Source organism: Calonectris borealis, chromosome 9 (assembly GCF_964195595.1).
Source record: "Calonectris borealis chromosome 9, bCalBor7.hap1.2, whole genome shotgun sequence".
Classification (NCBI taxonomy): Eukaryota; Metazoa; Chordata; class Aves; order Procellariiformes; family Procellariidae; genus Calonectris; species Calonectris borealis.
Genome location: NC_134320.1, coordinates 29861902 through 29881284, shown reverse-complemented (window position 1 = coordinate 29881284; position 19383 = coordinate 29861902). Strand labels below are relative to the sequence as shown.

The 19383-nt window shown below is 52.4% G+C and overlaps 1 protein-coding gene across 1 annotated transcript; it reads right to left on the bottom strand.

Moving 5' to 3' along the window:
• Positions 1-3897: 3897 nt before the first annotated feature.
• MINDY4B (MINDY family member 4B) lies at positions 3898-15089 on the bottom strand. Its single transcript, XM_075157709.1, has 14 exons — positions 14812-15089; positions 14530-14557; positions 13843-13992; positions 13518-13557; positions 13125-13170; positions 12143-12299; positions 10568-10659; positions 9638-9803; positions 9123-9188; positions 8524-8594; positions 7622-7694; positions 7143-7295; positions 6874-7054; positions 3898-5243 (listed from the first exon to the last, which is right to left on the bottom strand). The coding sequence occupies exons 1-14, from the start codon at positions 14916-14918 to the stop codon at positions 5101-5103; spliced, it is 1473 nt and encodes a 490-aa protein (XP_075013810.1). The 5' UTR covers positions 14919-15089; the 3' UTR covers positions 3898-5100.
• Positions 15090-19383: the final 4294 nt, after the last annotated feature.

Below are 19383 nucleotides of genomic sequence, written 5' to 3'. Positions count from 1 at the left end.
GAAATGTTGCCTAGGTGAGGTATTTTCTTAGTTCTGGTTTTACCTGTGGGGACCAGACGAGGAAAGAAGTTGGGCTGTTTTCATGCCCCAGATAAAGCAAGTTTGGGGAAAAACATCTGTGTCCGTAGCACTGGAGAAGTGAAGACACTGAGGTCTCGGGACAGAAATCTTCCAAAATCCCTTTGCTGTTGTGGCGAGATTGAGGACTAAAGAAGAGTGTTTGCCTGTAGGTGCTGGAGTCATCGTTAAAAAGGCGTATTTGTGTGCAGGCTTACTGCCCAGCGTGCCTCTGGCCCCTGTCACGTCGTGGCTCTCCTCGCTCCGGGCGGCGGTGCAGTTCTCACCTGTTTCGTACAAAACCCTGCCCGGTGGCCCCGTGCAGCACGTCCGACCAGGGTGACCAGGAATGAGCTCCCTCGTACACGGTTATTTCCCCTGTCAGCAAAATGGGCAAGTTTTTCTCACATATGTTATTTTCCCGAGAGTTCTCCTTGCAATTTGGCTCCTTGTCCTTAAACGAGCAATATTTTCTTCCGAGATACCCACACTGAGCATTTTTAACACTTCACTACAGTGGTATTATTACCAAAGTTCCTTTAGGACGTGCAGCTGTGTGACTTATTCTTGACTCCAGACCTTGCAAAATTTTCAATTAAGGCACTAACTGTACTCAACTTTCATTAAAAAGAAGGTGCCTTATTAGGTGAAGTCTGATTTTTTCCGCATGTCTGTAAAGTTGCATTAAACCTTGCAAGATGGCACAGGCCAAGAAATGAGGAAAAAATCCTTTTGTACACAGTTCTTCTGGCAGAGGGTTGTACAGGTTGTTTTCCTTTGCTATTCTGAGAAATCGTTCAATAATGCACCGTGCATTCGGGTGTAATGAAAAGGCCTTGGACTTTATAAGATACAAATTAACAAGATCATAGGGTGGACCTCACCAGGAAGGTTTTCACCAGGAAAGCACAAATGGGAATAAGCACCTGAATTCTTCCTGAATTTTTTAGGAACCAAGCACTGCGCTGAATGAAGCCTATGACAGCCGTCTCTCTCCACGAGCCCTAGCAGTTAGACGGCACCAAGGAAAGATTTGCGAGTTACGCTGAGTAGTTTAAAAAAAAACCCACTCTCAAAGAATGACAGTATTTTGGCATCTTGGAATAAAATTATGCTTACAATCTTCACCAGTGGCTTACCAAACCAGTTCCAATTAAAATTGCATTCACAACAGAAAGCCAAATTCTTGATAACCAAGAGCTGGGAAAAAAATGTTTAATAGATTCAGACATGGTGTAGTTGAGATGTTTGTACTATTGTCTCTAGAAATTACATGGCCATACAATATATAGACTAAAAAAGGCTACTGAGTTATTAAGATTTTGAGAAATTTCCCTCTTTTTTATCTATAGGTTATATCAAAACAAAACAGAGAACTTGTGTTGTAAAAGCTGTTGAGAAACTTTGCCATAGGCATATGAGTGTGTCTTCTGAGATTAGAGAATCAAAGTTAATAGGCCCTGAGATTCTAATCTCCATCCTGGAGTGCTGAGTCCTTTTCCCCCCTGATCCCACGGCCTGGCCTGAAAACAAGGCCAGAATAGTCCTGCGGTCTTGGAGAAGACGTCTTACTTGGTTTGTGGTTTACTATATATTCTGTGGTATAGGGAAGAGGAAAAATAAGAGCCTTTTCACAAATAGACTGGAACGGTGTGGATGTTTATAGAAATAAAATGTTTTTTCTGTGCTTTCAATAATACAGGGTAATTTAAAAATATGTTATTTAAGCTAGATATACTTTTTTTTTTTTTAAAATGTTAGAGTGTGGCTATCCCACTTTTTTTTAGCAGCCCCAAAGACTCCTCTTAAATAAATAATGTAAAAAGTAGTTTTTAGAAGGTTGGTGTCTGGTTTAAAGATACTCTGAGTAGAGTCCATTCCTTCTGCTTGGGATAAATGGGAAAGCACGAGTCAGATTCTGAGCTGGTTGAGTAAGTGCCAGAAAGGTATGAGGCTGCTTCTGGCTTCCCCAGTTATTGATCCTCCGCTAACAAAGACATCGGTCTCTCGAGATAACCATAGCCCAACTCCCTGCAACGCCGTAGGTTACCATGTCTGCACCATAGGAATAACTGTTTGCAGTAAAAAGATGATTTGTAAAATAGTGGTAAATAGAGAAATGAGCTCTGCTTGTCTCTTCTGCAGCTTCAGAGCCCATCGCCCACTGGCCACCAGGTCCGTGCAGAAAAGGGACCTTGGGGGTGACGGACGTTTCCACCACTTTCTGAAGCTCCGCGGCCGGGAAGGGGAGGGCGGTGGGAGGGTGGCTGGGGGCGAAGCGGCAGCGCCCAGCCGAGGCTTACGGATGCTGGCACCTCCACGTGGGGAAGAGCTGACGCCTTCCCTACCTGCCAGGAAAGTTGACGGAGAGTTTATCTCCGGAGGTGATGTGTGGCCTTAAAAGCCTTTTCATGCAGCTGATCCTGTTTCTTCCTTCTGGTGCGACTCCCTTGGAGGTAAAAACCTGCAGGTTGTCCATGCGCTGCCAGAGGCTCCGATACTTGTTTCCTGCTTGAGTTCAACTCATGCAAGGTGCCAAAACGTGGCATGTGTTTCATTTGTGTGTGTCTGGATTTGTTGTTCGCATTCCTTGCCAGGAGCCCCTGCTCTCCCCAAATATTCCTGTATTTCGGGGCATGGCAGCACCCCTGAGTATCCGTGGGATGTGTGTGGGGTTTTGCAAGGTTTATTTGTCTTCTGCAAAGAAATTTCCAGACTAGAAGTGCACATCTGTAGCTGTTGTCCCTGTCACGAGGACAGAGCTTTCTGAGGTGCTGGAGCTGTGGCGGTTTTTCAGACAAGTTTGACTAATAGCCAGGTTGTGTCATTATTGCTTCTTATTTTTAAAGCATCCATAAGCGTGATGTTACCTTGCAGAAATGGACAGGGGCTTAGTTCTCATTGAGGGAAATTAACAGCTTACATTTAGCCGTGCACTGCAAGAAGGTTATAAAAAGACATGAAGATGTGGGGGCAAAAGGATGAAAGCCCGAGGGAGGTGGTGAGGGCGTGTGTTCCTGCAGTCTGGTTTCTCTTCCTTTTTCAGTCTTTAGCAATCAGACGGGCATTTGCCGCACCCGGTTTTGTGAGCGGACAGGGAGCAGCGGGGTGTGGGTGAGCAGGGGCCAGGGTGGGAGGCAGGGGGTCTGGGGGCGGTGGTGTGGCCGAAAGGACGGGGGACTCTGCTCCTGATGCCCCGTTCCCCCGCTTGCGCTGGTGGCCAGAGTCTCTGGTGTGGTCACGGCAGGGCGATGGACTGGCGCAGACCCGGCAGCCCTGGGGCCCCTCTCTGCAGCGCGAGCAAGAGCCGGTGCCGGCAGGGCCAGATGGGCTGACCGTCCCCACGGCTTGTTGGGAGCAAGAGGAAGGACTGGGGCTGCAGCCTTCCCGTGGAAAACAGGTCTGGAAGGCCGGTCTTTGCACCCTTTTGTCTCCGTGGCAGCTATCATATGGCACACATAGCCTTGCAATATACCGCGTTGTGCTGGCAGTATAGCATTTACCACACAGTTTCTTTCATTCATTGTTAATTCATTATTTGCACAAGCACATGCTGGTATTCCCCAGTTAAAATAAGTGCTGTCTTGCAGCGTCTCGTTGCAATGCGCCTGCCTTGGCGTGGGCTCTTCTCCACCCTTTTGTCCCCGGCTCCGACGCGCAGCCCGCGTGGGCAGCCTGGGGTGCTGCTAGGTGGGCAGCGTGGCCTCCCCGGTCTGGCAGGAGGTTCTGGTGGGGTGGGAGCACAGGGTGCCCTCCTGCTGGCAGGCAGGCTGCCTGTCACCTGCCAGCACCCTCTGGCTCTGGCTTGTGCTGGCAGCTCCGCGGCCGGGCCTGGGGGCTGCCATCTCGCCAATGCCCCCCAGGTTTTGGGGGCTCGCAGCCCTGCCCCAGGCCCTTCTGTGTGGTGCCTGTGCCTGGGCGGTGGTGGCACGCCTGTCACAGTGTCACCGGGGCTGGGGGCGCCTGGGGACAGCAGCGCTTCGTCTGACCCACAGCTCTGCAGCGGGGGTGCCACGCGCTTGGGGGAGCTCTGAATTGAGCAGAAATTGAAGAAGCGGGACAATGACAAGTGCAGACCCCATGTTAGCTTGCTAACCAGCGGGCTGCTCGCCCTGGCCGGGCTGAATCTCAGGCTGGTTGTGACCATTTCTTTTTTTTTTTTTTTAATTCAAATCATTTAAACAAAACTTCTGGATCACTTGCAGAAAGGTGTATTGTTCTCAGTACAGTTGTCATTAGCAACACATTTTGGTATGACTAATAGGTCTTTTTTGGGCGATGTCTATAAAAAAGGAAGTGGAAAGTGGTTAACGTGAGGAGTGATGTGCCCTGCCCACGCTCGCCAGGCTGCCGCAGGGTGCCAGGACTTGGCCACGCTCAGAGTCAGTAAAATCGCGGACTTCCAGCAAGGAGCACCTCATGAGACTTTCTTTTGCCCTGGTCCCGATGTACGAGCTGTGCTTCCCCGCTGGTGCGGGATGCAGGATAGCTCCATGAGCCAGCCTGGCCGGGGTCCACGCTCGAGCTGTCATTGAAGCAGGAGAGAGACCCGGTTGCAGAAGTCACAGCTGCAGAGAGCTGGGAGAAAACCTTATTCATTGCAAACGGCTGAATTAGTTGCACACACTGGATTAAATAAATTAGATGCACACAGTATTGTCAATGCTCAATATTGATTTCACTTCCACTGCACTCTTAAGAGACACCTTCATTTCTTTAACGTCTCTGCCTGGCATGGGAGGAAAGCAAATTGCCACCCTCTTTCCTTTTTCTGCCAGCTGTTGTGGGAAGCAGAAGAACCTGCATCCTGCCACCTGGAAAACGTGTGCAGTGAGGCAGTGTCGCTAGCGACTGTTCCTCACCGGCGCAGGCTTTCACAGTGGGTGTGATGCCTTGCCGAACAGGGCATCCGCTCAAGGTGCCAAAGGCTGTTTTATTAGTGAAAGTGTTTTTTCTCCTCCAGACCACAGTGTTTGGTGGAGTCGGCAGCAAGTGGGAGATGCCGGGACTCCTCAGAAGAAGGGGTCTGTCCTGTTGGACTCCTCAGAAGAAGGGGTCTGTCCCGTTCCAGCTGATGGTCGCGCCTGCCCACTTGGTCCTGATTGCCATCTCCACGGATGGACGCCTCTTCCCTGGGCTGCTTGGGTCTTCACTTTGGGCCTCTTCCCAGTGATGCGAATGAGTGTCTGAAAAGGAAACGCAGTTAAAAAAAAAGTCTAAAAAACCCAACCCCCTTCAAAAAAGTTTTAGAAAAGGTTAAAAGCAGAACTGGCTGGATCGCTGCAGCTGTGCCGCCTGCCCTGCCCCAGGAGGGGGCTCGGGGCAGCACCGGCCCAGCCTCCCCGGCCGGTGGGGGATCCCCCCGCGCTGTGCGGGCCCCTGCCTCAGGAAATTCAGGTGCTATAAATACAGCTCTCGACTCCTTGCAGGGTATGTTTGCATATTGTTTTTCCGAACAGATGTGCACATCTTTATCTGTGGCCAAGCTGCGTATCATGACCGTGAATCTCAATTCACCCTTCTTTCCTGCAAATTTAGCCTTTACTGTGGTGTTTTCAAGTTTCTTACTTTACTTTAAATGCTTTACATAGTGAGAGCGAGGAAAAGGGGCTGGGCATTCAGAAAGTGAAGGTAAACGGTGCGCGGAGATACAAGAAACTCGCAGCCTAAGCATGCAGCCTGATTCGCAACCCATTTGATGCTCGAAGGAGCAGTTCATTCCTCCTGGTGTGGATTTAAAACCCGAAGGGGAACACGAGGGCCACGGTGGCACCTGGCTGCTGGGCACGAAAATATAAACTTAATTCTAAGTTAGATGCTGAAAACAGGCTGTTAACCCATCCTGTATGCCAGCATCGCTGCATTAGAGATAGGTTTATTCAAATTTTGAATTAATCGTGAAGCGATTCTGCTTCCTATTGTATTTAAACTTTGCACTTATGGGAGCGTTCTCTCCTGGGATTTGTCCCATCAAGGGGTGGGTGTCTGTGGGCTTTCCTTCTCCTGCTAGGAGTTGTTCTAGGACACTTAGTCAGCAGGGCATTCATATTGGACTGATGGGAGCTTAACAGCAACGGAAGGTGAAACATGGTTTTAAATGGTATGTCCGAATTGAGTATTTAACACAGAAGTGACAGTTGCATCTGGTATCCTGAAAAACTGTCACTTCTCCAATAAAAACTCTTTGGCCACATCTGGGAGTAGGGGAAAAAATGGCGAAGTCCTGAGTGGCCCCCGTGCTGGGAGGAGACCGGGGGCTCTGCGCCCGGGGAAGGGAGGGTGGCCGTCCCTGCTGCGTGCGCCATGGGTGGGATGGGCTCCGTCCCGCTGGCAGCTCACCCGGCGCCTGCGCACTGGAGCCCCTCAGCCCCCCCGGCACTGGGGGACAGCTCGGCTCGGCTTCGCCGGTGCTGAGCACCCACCATGCCCAGGAACCAGCTGCGGGCTGGAGGGGGTGTCAGCGGACTGGAGTTTATGCAGGGACTCAGGAGCTGTTACTTCTATAGAAAACGCTCCTATAGCTCTTCCCAGCAACGGGCCGCCTGCTTGAGAGCATCACCCCTTCCGAAATGGGCACGGTCCTTTCAAAGCCAGGTTTTTATTCGTGTCTTTTTACACTGCTGTTTAGGGTAGGCTCCTCACATTCCGTGAAAGGTTAATATTATATACAGTGTGTATGTATGTCTGTATTACATACAGAACGTTGAATGGTATGTGTGAGTAGACCCACCTAGCTATAGACATACACGGTTCTACGTGTGGTCTGTGCGCGACACCCACGGCTCCCGTCCTCCCCCGGTAAGCTGGGGTGCGTACCTATCGTTAGTCGGGCTGTTTCTGTCTGCTGCGGCTGCCCGTTGTAGAAGTAGAGGTGGAAGACTCTCTCTGTTCTCCAGTCGGAGAGGAGCAGGCTGTCGGTGCCGAAGAGAACGCCGTGCCTCCCGCTGACGCCGCACAGCCAGACGGGCAGCCGGGGCGTCCGCAGCCCGGGGCACACCTGGGGAGGGGGCGAGGCCTCGCGTCACGCGCAGCCTGCGTCCCCGCAGCCCTGGCGCGCGGGCAGCAGCTTCGGTGCCGGCTCTCACCTGCCGCTCCGCCCGCGCCCTGCCCCAGCGCAGGTAGCCCACCGGGCCCCGCCGCTGCCCTGCCTCGACGCCCCTGCCGCCGGGCCCCGGCTCCTGGCCGCCGTCGAGCTCGTGCGGGCTCGCGCGGCCCGTTAGGAGGAGGCTGAGCACGGCCTGCGGGGAAACAGCCCGTGCTCACGCCACCAGGCAGCGGAGCAAAGCCCTTTGCAAAATGGCAGCTGGTGTCCCGCTCCCCGCTCTGTCGTGCCCGTCGTGAGCAGAGGAACGCCAGACTACCTGTGGCCTTATTATTATTGTTGTTATTGTTATCATCATCATCATCATCCGTTTCTTAAATGGACAGGCATGATTAAAGTTTGCAAAATATTTTTCTATGGCCTTATGCTTTTTTTTCATCGGATTAACAAGTGAGGGTTTTTTCCTAAATCAAATGTGGGAATAATCAAAAAAGAAAACTTGAGAGATGAGGCTAATCTTACCTGTGTACAGGTGATGTTTCCAAACCTGAATTTTAACAGAGGAGTTGCCGTGCAGTCTAAATCTTCTTGGACCCTGTACGACCAAGCACAAAGTGTTACGCGGCGTCTGGCCCCGTGCTGAGGCGATGGCTGTGCACCCCGGGTTCACAGGAGGGGGAGACAGCCCGCAGACTCCTCTGCTGTTGGCACGGCGGCGGTGCCCTGGCACAGCAGACTTGCGCTCAGCGGGAGCTCTTGCACTTCAGATCTCTTCTATTAAAACTCAAATTTAGGGTCAGATTCAGGCCCCTGCAGACGGAGCCGGGATTTCCCTCGGTGCAATTACTGCCGAAAGGCCTCGGTTACACCCGGCGCAGCCTGAACACAACTATTTGAAGTAGCGGTGCAATTTGTTGCTAAATAGTGTCACATTAGTATGAATCATGTTTTATATTGGTATAAATATGCCTCTGTAGCTTTCTAAAGCATCTTTACCCAAATCTAATTACATCGGGTTTAGGAAGACCCTGTCAGTCACCTCTGCCCGCATAGTCATACTGGCAGAATTCTCCTGTGTTTACATAAACTTCTTGTGATTTTCCCCTTTAAGTCTAATTGGCTGTGACAGGAGTGTGGCTGCCGGCGGGACAGCTCCTGGTTCTACGCAGAGCATTGTTCCCGCTGCGCGTGCAAAGGGCTCCGCTCCCCTCCGCTGCCCCTCCTGCCTGCTCCTGGACGTGCAGGCAGGTACTCGGGCGTGCAACATCCGCATCCATACAACACAGCCACCGGCTCTGCGTCTGCCTCGTGGGCAGTTGCTTCTCCACGTTCGACAAGGAATGGACGTTTAAGCAGAACAAGGAAAAGACCATTTCAGAAGATGTAACTAAACTAGAGGAAATTGTTTAAAAAATGAAATATACCTTTCCAGTGTCCTAGAGAAAAGTAAACTGTATAAAAATAGGATCACTCCATGACTTCCTTCGCCTTTGAACTGGAAAAAGAAATAAGTAATCACAGGGGAGGAATTATGGCAGGTATATGATGTTTAATTAAAACAATTCCTCTGCTTTAATACAACCTTAGGTGAGTTGTTGAGCCAAAAGAATAAGGTGTTATTCCGGGAAGATTTTGTAACTAATTTTGTTGAATAGGATCAGGTAAAAAAAGGAAAGAAGAAACTTCCAGTTATTGGCTAAACTGGTTTTGTTTTTTCTCCCCAGATTTTTGCAAGGAATCGTATTTTGTATTTGTGTGATGTACAAAACGCTGCCCTGGTTTACGCAGCGTTTGCAGACTGAGGGTGCTGACATCAGTGGGTAAAGTCCTGGGGATTTTAGTGGGAGCAGGATCATTTCCTGCAGGAAAGGTTAGAAATGATCCATGAACTAACTGTACAGTAACAGTCTGAATGTCCTGCTGAAGGCGTACTATTGATCTCCAAAGGTCCACTTTTCAATGGGAAATAAGATGTAAGCAAGCAACAAAATAACTCAGCATAAAGCAAATATCCCATACTTACACAGTTTATATGGTCAAAGATGAACTCCTGAGCTGCTGCTTTCTCACAGAACTCAAACAGCTGGATCTGTATTGCACGAGTGCAGAGGAAGACGTCGTAAAGGAGACATTAATTATATCAAAAAGCTGAGCTTTTTAATGCAGTGTTCCCTTTAGACAAAGGAAAGAAGAATGCAAGAGTCTACTCTGCCCCTTCCTAAACTGAGGAGTTCAGCTCTATACGAAGAGTTAGAGGAACAGCTTTATGTTAACTGGTTTCTCCTTTTTGCTGGAGAAGAAAAATCAGCCTTTAATGAAAGGGACCGGCAGCCTCTGGACTCACCTAAAGCCTCTACGAGGAGGCAGAAGTGTCTTACAGGCTCCAGCTGGGACGTGGGTCTAAAGTGCTCACAATTTGTGGTGCACCGAAAGCTAGGGAACAGGTTTATGAGATCTTACGTTTCCTGTCTTTAAAAATTTCAGGCCAGACATGTCTTTCAAGAAAATCCTGTTTGCAGAAGGCGTTTTCATACTCACTCTTTCCGTGAAGTGGTCGGCTTTGTAGTCTCCGCTTGGGGTAACATGGACGGCTGCGGTGACGAGGCAGATAACGGCTCTCCCACCTCCTCCTGCTGCCCACAGGGTGTCTGCCAGGGCCGCAGCCAGCGCCTCGCCTTGCTCCTGCCGGCTTATCCTGCACAGCCTGCCGAGCAGGAGACAGGGGCGTGGGGCCGGGGGGTCTGTGCCGAGGGTCCGTCCTCGGGGATGCTGCGAGCCCCCAGCCCTGAGGCTGAGCCTGAGTGTGACACGGGCCCCTCCCAGCCGGGGCTGGGTCGGACCCCAGAGGTCCTGCCCCGCCTGAGTTATCCGGTGGCTGAGAGGACCACGCAGCCGTAACAAGTGGGGATGCAAAGACGCGAGGGGATTTGTGCAGAAGGCAGCTGCCGATCGAGCTGTGCCCATCTTCCTTGAAATTTCCACTTTTCGCTTGGTGCCATCACTGCTGCTGGTGCGGACGTGCTTCCCGTGCACTGGGAGCGACGTGCCTGCCGTGGGGGCTTTCATCCTGGCTGGGGCTGCCACGCGGGTGTCCCCGGCAGCAAGGGCTGAGTTCTGCCTTCCCCTTCCCAACGCTGCCCACAGTGCGCTCAGCACCGGCCGGCGTCGGCCGGCAGCCTCGTGAGCAGCCGCGCAGCACCGATGCTGCGCAAGCGCTGCCGCAGGCTGTGACCATGGTGCCAGGGAGTGGGACGAGGAAGCAAGTGCCACAAAAATGCTTTGGGGGGAGAAAGCCTTGCCTGGGAGTCAGACAAGGCTTTTCTTCTGGGTGCAAATCCCCACCTGTAGTTGCAAACCTGAACTTGGGTCTAGTTTGGTTAAACCTAGAGGCTGGTGCTAGCATGTCTTAGTCCAAATAATGCCAGGAAATACCTTCCGTATGTCCTGTGGGAAGGCTTAACTTCTTACCTTTCCAGGTGAGTATATTCCGTGTTTCTTATGAAGAGCAGGTATTTAATGATGTGCGCCTGTACAGCCATCAGAATGGCTCTTGTTCCCCCCTGGAAACAGAAAGACAACACTTCCCAGTGCTACGGAGCCTGAACTAGCACGTGTGATGTCAGTCTCAGGAAATCGCAGCGGTCCCCGGCCACTCTGAGCCGTCCTGCTCTCAGTATCGGGGGGTAATTTTTCTTCTCTTCCTGGGAATTCAGGAGCGCTGCTGACAACTCCTGAGCTGAATGGAAAAGTAAATTGAAAAAAATCTTATGTGCCTAAAACCAAGAAAAGGAACACAAGGAAAGACTCCAGGGCGGCCTGGCTGTGTGCTCATGTGGAGGGGAGGTCCTGGGCGGGGGTCCCTGCCTTGCAGCGCTGCAGCCGCAGGGAAGGGCTCTGAGCTCCAGGTACCACATTGCCTAGAAGCACCATGGCTTATTTTTTCTCTCCTCCAGCCTCACAGCAAAGGGACTGGGGTCTTGAGGCAGCGTGGGGCTGATGTGGGGCCGTGCACAAGGGTGGCCATGCCCAGCTCCCAGCCATGCTGGCTGCATGCATCAGGGCTGTCGTCCTCTCTGCAGTCACAGAGCCTCTGAACTCAGGGAGTTTCACCTGCATTTGTAAAAAGCATTTTAGTCTCCTGGCAGGTTAAAGGGATTTGCAGTTTTAAGTGTGTATCTTGGTCTTCTGCTTTTTTGGGGGCAGTATTATGATGGTAAATAAGAAAGAGGAAAAGCTCCCTCTTTCAGTAAATGAAAATGTAGGTAAATTCATTTACTTGATTTTCAAGCAGGGCAGTAAGAAGAAGGTAACTCTAATTACCAAAAAAGAAACAGGCAAGTACCACTTATTTGTGCCCACCTACGACAACCTGCTGCTTCTCTCTTGAGCCTTCACCTTGGAAGCATTTAATACCGTGGTGTTTAAAGTTTGTGTCTACAGCGTGCTGCTGGATCAGGACAGTTCATCCCATTTCCAGACACGCTTCAGTGTCTCCACCGCGAGGGCAGCTGGAGCTTCGCTCAGGACAGCTGTGGAGCGTGGCTGCAGCTGGAAGCCCCCGCAATCTCCCTGAGGAGAAAGCTCCGCCGGGCAGGCGTGCAGAGCGTGAGGTGCAATCGTGCAGAGCGTGGGGTGCATGTGTGGAGAGCATATCGTGCAGGTGTGGAGTGCAGGCATGCGGCGCGCAGGGTACGGGTGTGTAGAGCGTAGGGTGCAGGCGTGGGATGCAGGCGTGCAGAGCGCAGGGTGCAGGTGTGGGGTGCAGGCATGCAGAGCACAGGGTGCAGGTGTGCAGAGTGTGGGGTGCAGGCGTGCAGAGCGCAGGATGCAGGCGTGCAAAGCATGGGGTGCAGGCGTGCAGGGCGTGGGGTGCAGGTGTGGTGTGCAGGTGTACAGAGCGCAGGGTGCTGCCATGGGATGCAGGCGTGCAGGGCACGGGGAGCAGGCATGTGCACTGCCGAGGCACCCAGTGCTGGCTGCCAGCTCCCACGAGTGGCTGAGACGCTGGGGAGACGGTGCCAGTCGCTGCGCCGAAACATTTACCTTTTCTGCCTCCAAAGCATAGGCCAGGTCAGAGTACGGCTCACGAAACCTGAAGTATGCTTTTGCCCATTCACAGCTGAAGAGGTGGAAGACGTTTCCAAACAGCAGCTTTCGCAGCCCCTGTGGAGGAGGAGAAAGATGGGCTGGGTTCAGCTCCCTTCACACCCCAGCGTCCGAGGGGCCTCGGGATACAGGCTCAGCATGTGTGCTCACAGCCAGAGCCGTGTAAAATCATCTACCGAGAATCAGGCCCCATAATTTCGAAGCAAAGGTGATGTTTGTGGCTAATGCAGAGGCTTATTTCACCCAGCGTCAACCACTCCTGTGAAGTACAGTTGCAGTGTGTAAATAATTTACACCCGGATACACTACACCTTTTGGGGGAAGACCTGGGCAAGGCACTTGCCGTCATCAGCGGCACCTCTGGGGACAAAATTAAATATCTACGTTTCCCCGTGCAAACCCCCTATAAAGCGCTTGTGCAGCAGTGGCTGGGGCGGCGCAGCGCTGGCGGGAGGCAGGGGAGGGTTCGTCTGTGGCCTCCCCCTCGGAGGGCCGGCATGGCCGTCGCTGAGCGTGTCCCGTGTCCAGGACCCGTCCAGGCACGCACAGCCAGCTTTTGGGCTGGCAGCTGAATTAAAAGAGAAAGCTCAAAAACCCGTGTGGCTTCCACCTAACGTAGAGATGCTTGCGACCTCTGACTGTATCCGTGAGCTCCGTTTACTTCTGACACTAGCACATTGCCCCAAAGCCGGGTGGGTGCTCTTCACCGGGGGCGGCGGGGCGTGATGGCCCCGGCTCCCCCCCGCCTCTCCCGCTGGGTGCCGCGAGGGAGCTGCCCGGGCGCGGGGGGCCAGGGGCTGGCCCCACCCCGCACCACCCCCAGCCTGCGACGTGGCCTGGGCCCTCCCGGAACGTTTTTCCTGATTAATTTTCATTTTGGTGAATGATGTATTCGCCCAGCAAAGTAAACCGAACGTACATCACTGCGCCGCTGATCTGGGCGATTTGTGCAAGCGGGTCGTGAACTGGAGAGGACGGATTCACGTGAAGCTGCCAGTAAGCGCAGCGTTGTGTCTAAATCTCTCTAGGACTGGACGTTTTTCAGATGTGTGTTCAGTAGGCAGCCCTGGCCAGGCTTCCACCTCTGGTATTAAGCCCTTGAGCTTCTCATTAAGTTTGTGCTCAAGTGACAGGGCACTGGTTTGGTGTGGGAGGTCACGGGTGGTACGGCTGGCACTGGAGACCGTCCTGCCACCCCCCGCAGAAACCCCCCGAGCTTCTGGTGAAGGCTCTTCACGTGGGCAGGGGCAGCAGGCACCCGTCATTAGTGCTCTCAAAACCCGGTGTTGGGGTGAGAGTGGAAGTATCTTACTGATCTCCCCAACTTCTGCCTCCTGTTCCGAGGCTATTCGCTAGGAAAGCACCAAAGAGCAGGGAAACATTACGCTTTGTCATTTGACCTATTATCTAATGAGAATTATAGTCTATAAGTTTTAAGGTGGTGTTGCAACCATGTTCTTTAAAAGTCTCGTAAATAAATCATGACGATTATATGCTGCTGTTACAGCGAACAGCAGGCTGCAGCCTTCAGCCCAGCAATACGCCGAGCCTCCCGCAACGCCAGGTACGGTTCCCGCGTCTCTTTCTTTTAACGAGATTAAATTACAGCTCATGCTTAATTCAGCAGGCCTGCTCACCATTGCCATTTCCAAGGAGATGGGCCGGCCGCCGGTGCCTGGAGGGAGCAGGAGGGGCCGGGGGACGGCGGGGGGCGTGCGAGGCGGCGACGGTGGCCCCACGGGCTCTCCAGCTCCAGGTGGTCCGTGGCCAGCGCTGCCCCGGCGCCGCTGGACAGGGAGAGAGCAGACGGTACCTCACCCCACGCCGCTGCCTCGCCTGCGCCGAAAGTTAAACCCCCCCAGTATTCCCAGTAGGGCGGGCACAGCGACCCGTCTGTCAGGGAGCATCGGCGTATTTGACTTCCAGCTTTTTTCAAACGTTACAGATACGTCCCTACAAGCCGATGATTGGAGTATAAAGTAATGTTGTGTTTGTCTGAATTACAGGGAATAAACTTCAGTGCTTTCCAACCTAAAGGCGCAGCAGGTTTTCCAAATACTTATATTTAAGAGGTTTTAACTTGTTATCTTTTTTTCCCTGTGTTCTAAAATTGACCATGAAAACCGTTACTTTGATTTAGATCAGGAAGACATTTAAAATATCTAAAGAAAATGCATGTTTCTTAAAGGAGGAGCATAAGAAATAAATCTCCTTAAAGACTGTCTGCTGTGCTGCATATATAGATGCATAATTTCCTCAATATGATAACCTGGTCACAAAAACCACTGGAAAATACAAAATGTTACCTTTTAGAGAAACAGTACCTGATGAGTTGTATTACTGATTTCCAAACTGAAAAGGGAAAATAAAATACAAATTAAAAAAAACCAACAGAGGCATTGCTAACGTATGAAGAAACAGGAGACCAGCCAGAAAAGAACCCCAAAAGAAAGGAAGAGTAAAAGCTGTAGTACTTGCATTACTGAGTACATGAAGACCCTTTTCCATGGTCACATAAGTACTGTAATAAAACATAACTTAAAAAATGATATTAAAAAACCACCTGGAATTAAAAACGTGATAATGAAGCAGAACAGAAGTCTTACCCATGGAAACTAAAAATTTCTCTCCATTTGTTTAGGTCTGAAATTTTGCTGGCGATCTCCTCTAGCTCTGTCCGTGGCACGGCGTGCTCGGCCTCCCGGTCACCCATCTGCAGCCGCCCGTGCGGAGGGATGCGGGCGCTGGGACTGCTCAGGCAGTGGCTCCCCCAGACCCACCCCTCTGCGGGGACCCGAACCCCTCTGCCTGTCGCCCCGGGGCTCCCCGTCAGCTCCCACCGTCACACCATGATTAAACTTCCATGAGAGCCCGTCACAGCCTGTGTTTTTCTGTGCGCTGTATAAGCAGCATGAATGTTTAATGCCAGACACAGAGCTACATAAAGCTGACGGCAGCTGTGTGTCTGCTCCGTAAGGGCTGGCTCAGGCGTGGGGCGGCGCAGCAGCGGGGGTATTTTCCAGCTGCAGGGCTGCAGCTCCCTCTGCACGGGCTGGCAACGAGTGGGACCGGGTCTGCGCTGCGAGGGCTGGGTGGGAAGTGCGTAGCTCAAGGGAAAAAAAAAGCGGGCTGAGCAGATGTCTGTAAAGTTGAACAAGTTCACTGTGGAGACGAGCTGGGAAAAGGTGACATCCGTGCAGAGTGATGTTCCCTTGACTTCTGGCACTTGCTGTGGCAAGGCTGGCATTCAGGGGCACGGGCCAGGCACCGTGTAGCTGAGCGGGGGGAAACCCACTGGTTTCGAGCTGCCGGGGTCATGGGAATCTCATGGTTTGTTTTCTTCTCTTTCGGTCTGTGAGAACGCACCGACCGGGCGTATCTGTCTGAGTTTCAGTGGAAAAAGCGTGAGGTTGAGCTGATGTTAATGAACTGAGCCTGGCTTCCCGTGGCACCCCGGGGAGCTGCTCTGGGTTTCCCCAGGGGTGTCTGAGCTGGTTCTTTCCGGGGCAGCCATACGGTCCGGCTCTGGCAGCTCTGCATTCTCTGCAGGGTCGTTTGGAACAGCTTGGCTCAAATCTTGGTTTATGAAAACAGAAACTATCTGGGCCAGCCTGCAGGCGAGACATCAAATGCCCGTTTTTTTCTTCCAGCTGAAGGAACCGTGGCTTTACTTGGTAAAAAAAGCTGCTGTCTTTTTTGGTGTTACACAGGCTCCAGTCTTTCAGCTTCCTAAAATCTGTCATAAAATCATAGAATCATAGAATCATAGAATCATTAAGGTTGGAAAAGACCTCTAAGATCATCGAGTCCAACCGTCAACCCAACACCACCATGCCCACTAAACCATGTCCCTAAGGGCCTCATCTACACGTCTTTTAAATACCTCCAGGGATGGTGACTCCACCACTTCCCTGGGCAGCCTGTTCCAAGGCCTGACCACTCTTCCAGTAAAGAAATTTCTCCTAATGTCCAATCTAAACCTCCCTTGGTGCAACTTGAGGCCATCTCCTCTTGTCCTATCGCTGTTACTTGGGAGAAGAGACCAACCCCCACCTGGCTACAACCTCCTTTCAGGTAGTTGTAGAGCGCGATGAGGTCTCCCCTCAGCCTCCTCTTCTCCTGGCTGAACACCCCCAGTTCCTCAGCCGCTCCTCATCAGACTTGTGCTCCAGGCCCTTCACCAGCTTCGTTGCCCTTTGCCTCTATTGGAGTAGCTCTTCCTTATAGAAAGGGTAGAGTAGCCACCAGGTTCCCAACAAATTGAGTGTGAACCATGCACTTCTGCTTGGGAGAAGGCTGCGAAAGAGCCGGGAGGGAGCATTGTGCTGAGCGTGCCGGGGTGAGCAGCACCTCGTGCTCGCGGGGTGAGAGCTCTCGCACAGAAACTCCTCTGTGCACAGGGGAGGCTTTGCAGCAGCAGCTCCGCACCACCATCCTACCAACGGTCGTGGCTGCCAGAGTGCTTATAAATGGGGATAATCAAACAAAGTTAGGTCTAACCTTTTCTTCTCATTTGTGTGTTCCCGGGTGTGGGGAGCAGAGGATAATTCCCGCTGCAGTCAATGGGAGTTGTGTTCTTGAGCCCTAAGAACTGAATTTGGCTCAAAAGAAAGATGGCCGTTAGGAGCAGGGCTGTGACGGCAAAGCACTGAGTGCATCCCTGCTTCATTTAGTTGCCTCCCTAGGATGCATGCGGGCACAAAAGAAGTTTGACCTGGAAAATCAGGCAGTCAGTCCTTCCCTCTCCCATAAACACTGGCTTATCTCATGAGTTGATTCGTTATTAGCTTTTGTCATTTCTTCAGATTTTTGACGTGAGGAGAATAGATTTCTCTATGGATTTGTAAATGGGATGAAACAGATCAAAGCTACTCCACATTTGTAAGTAAACTGGGATGGAGCAGGCTGATGCAAACCAGGCTGTCTCTTTCCAGATGTTAGAAATCAGGGTGTGGGAGAAGCTGCCTTTCCCGATTTGGAGAGTTCACCAAGTTTGGGTACTTTATGGCAGAGGAGGATGACCCTGGCTCTGTAGAACTGGCCGTCGCTGGGACCAGGCACCAGCTCCTGAGAAACGGGTGGAAGCGTCATCAGGCGGCTCTGCCCCACCGTGCAGACCGCTTCCCAGCGAGCCGGGCCCTCTTGGAGACACCAGGTGAAACGCCAGAGCAGTTGCTGTGGTGGGGAGCGGTGTCCTGAGCCCTGCTCTTGTGTTCTCCGTCAGGAATGGCATCGTCCTGTCAATAACGTGCTTGACATCGTGTCTTCCCACAGAATGCTGGCCTGAAATGTGGTTTTGCCCATCAAGACCACGTAACTTTCGGTGCTGGTGGTGATGACAAATTCAGGCACCAGGACAGCAAACAGCCCAGGGCCTGGCTGCAGGACGCAGAAACCCCCGCCGGGTTCAGCAGTCGGTCTGGAAAACTGGAGGAGGACGTGGCACAGGACACCCCATCCCTCGGCCGCAGGCAGCATCCGCACCGCCCCGGCCCGGCCCGCCGCGGGGCTGGCTCCCCTCGCCCCTCTTCCCACCTCCACCCAGGCTGGGCCGTTCGTGTGCCTGCCCGGTGCCCGCGGGGAGGGGATGAAGTCCGACCTCGGGGCGATGGCAGCTGTGTGCCACCACCACGCCGGAGGGGACACAGACCCGCACCTCCCGGCCTCCGACGGCAACGACGGCTGGTGGCAAAAATAACGCAGTTAAGGAGTTAATGAAACTTTGCGTTTCCACAGCAGCTTCTGTCTCCAGGTGTCAAAGCCCTTTGAGACAAGGGACTTTTGGCCCAAGCGGAGACACCCCCACTTGCATCAACAGGGCTTTGGCGCAGACCTCTCCCGACTTCTCCATGATGTAGGTAAATGCTTTGCGATGTCGGAGAGGAAGCTGTGATGCTTAATTAACTTCTTCCCTCGCACAATCTCAGCTCTGCGATAACTCAGAGAGGAAAGGCTCCGTGCCGGGGCAGCGGCGCTGGCATTGCCGCAGCCGGCACTGAGCACCCCTCCCGTGTCAGGCAGCGGGGGAGGCATCCCTCGGCCCGCGCCCCCCGGGCCAGGCTGCAGGGCGCCTGGCTGCGGGGTTCGTCATTAGCATGGCTCCTGCCGCACTAATTACGAACTGCTCCGTACCGCGGCACCTTGCTGAGGTGTGTCATTTCTTGGCTGCGCTTTACGGAACTACGTCCGCAGATCGCAGCATGGGCGTATCGCTCGTGCCGTTGCAGGGACGTCGACTAAGTCTGGTGTTTCCAAATGATAAATGATCTCTGCCTGGGGTAGTAACTTTGACAAAAAACCCGTTAGGGTGGATGTGCTTTAGAAGGGCCCGCTATGGGAGCCAGCAGCGCGACCTGCAGGACCCCTGCTCAGGGCAGTCACAGCAGCGGGGTGCAGTACGGGTCCAGAGGGCACGGTGAGCTCCACGTCTGCAACACAATGCTCCTCCATTCGCCCTACATCAGCATCGTGGGCCAGTGGTCTAAGCCTGGTACACACCCTTGTATATATATACTTATTATATGTATATTTGTATTTATATGTATGCACACTGCATGCACACACACATACAGACACACATGCATACTAACTTTTTATTGGGATATGAAAAAATCTGATTTTTCAAGAACCTTCAAAATATATGTGTATATTTCTCCTCACTATACAATTTTTGTTGTTTTTTAAATCATGAAATAGGCTAGTCTAGAAATGAAACAGGGCAAAACTTCAGCTGATACTCATGGATTACAAGTGAGCCACAGGTACGTGCTGGTGCTCATCCAGGAGCGCAAGCGGAGCAGGTCGTGCTTGCTCTAACTGTTACTTTCAGCTGGTCGAACACACAAATATTGTCTCAATTTTATTTTGCTAGTAAGAAGTTGTTATGTTTGCCTTAGAAACTGGATATGAATGAAAACAATAGCTGCCTCACGCCTGTGAGCGGGGTGGGACGTGGGTGGAGCGGTGGAGCTGGGCTCTTGTGAGGTGATCCCCCCGTGAAAAGGCCTGGACCCCGAGTCAGGGGCTGCTCTCTCCTGCACAGCAAAAGGGACGGGAACGGGCAGGTCTGTGCAACTCCGTATTTGACAGAAACGGGCCAGCTCCTTCTTCAGCACTGGGGAGGATCACTCAGAAGGACAGCCGCCGGTGAGCAGTCTGCACGTCTGATCCCGCACGCT

Excerpts from the sequence above, each read along its gene's own strand:
- MINDY4B (XM_075157709.1), bottom strand. The coding sequence starts at position 14,918 with ATGGGTGACCGGGAGGCCGAGCACGCCGTGCCACGGACAGAGCTAGAG. Across the intron at positions 13,171-13,517 it reads GGCAGAAGTTGGGGAGATCA|TTCACGACCCGCTTGCACAA; the intron begins GTAAGATACTTC and ends CGTCCTCTCCAG. Across the intron at positions 9,804-10,567 it reads GAATATACTCACCTGGAAAG|GCTGTGCAGGATAAGCCGGC; the intron begins GTAAGAAGTTAA and ends CCTGCTCGGCAG.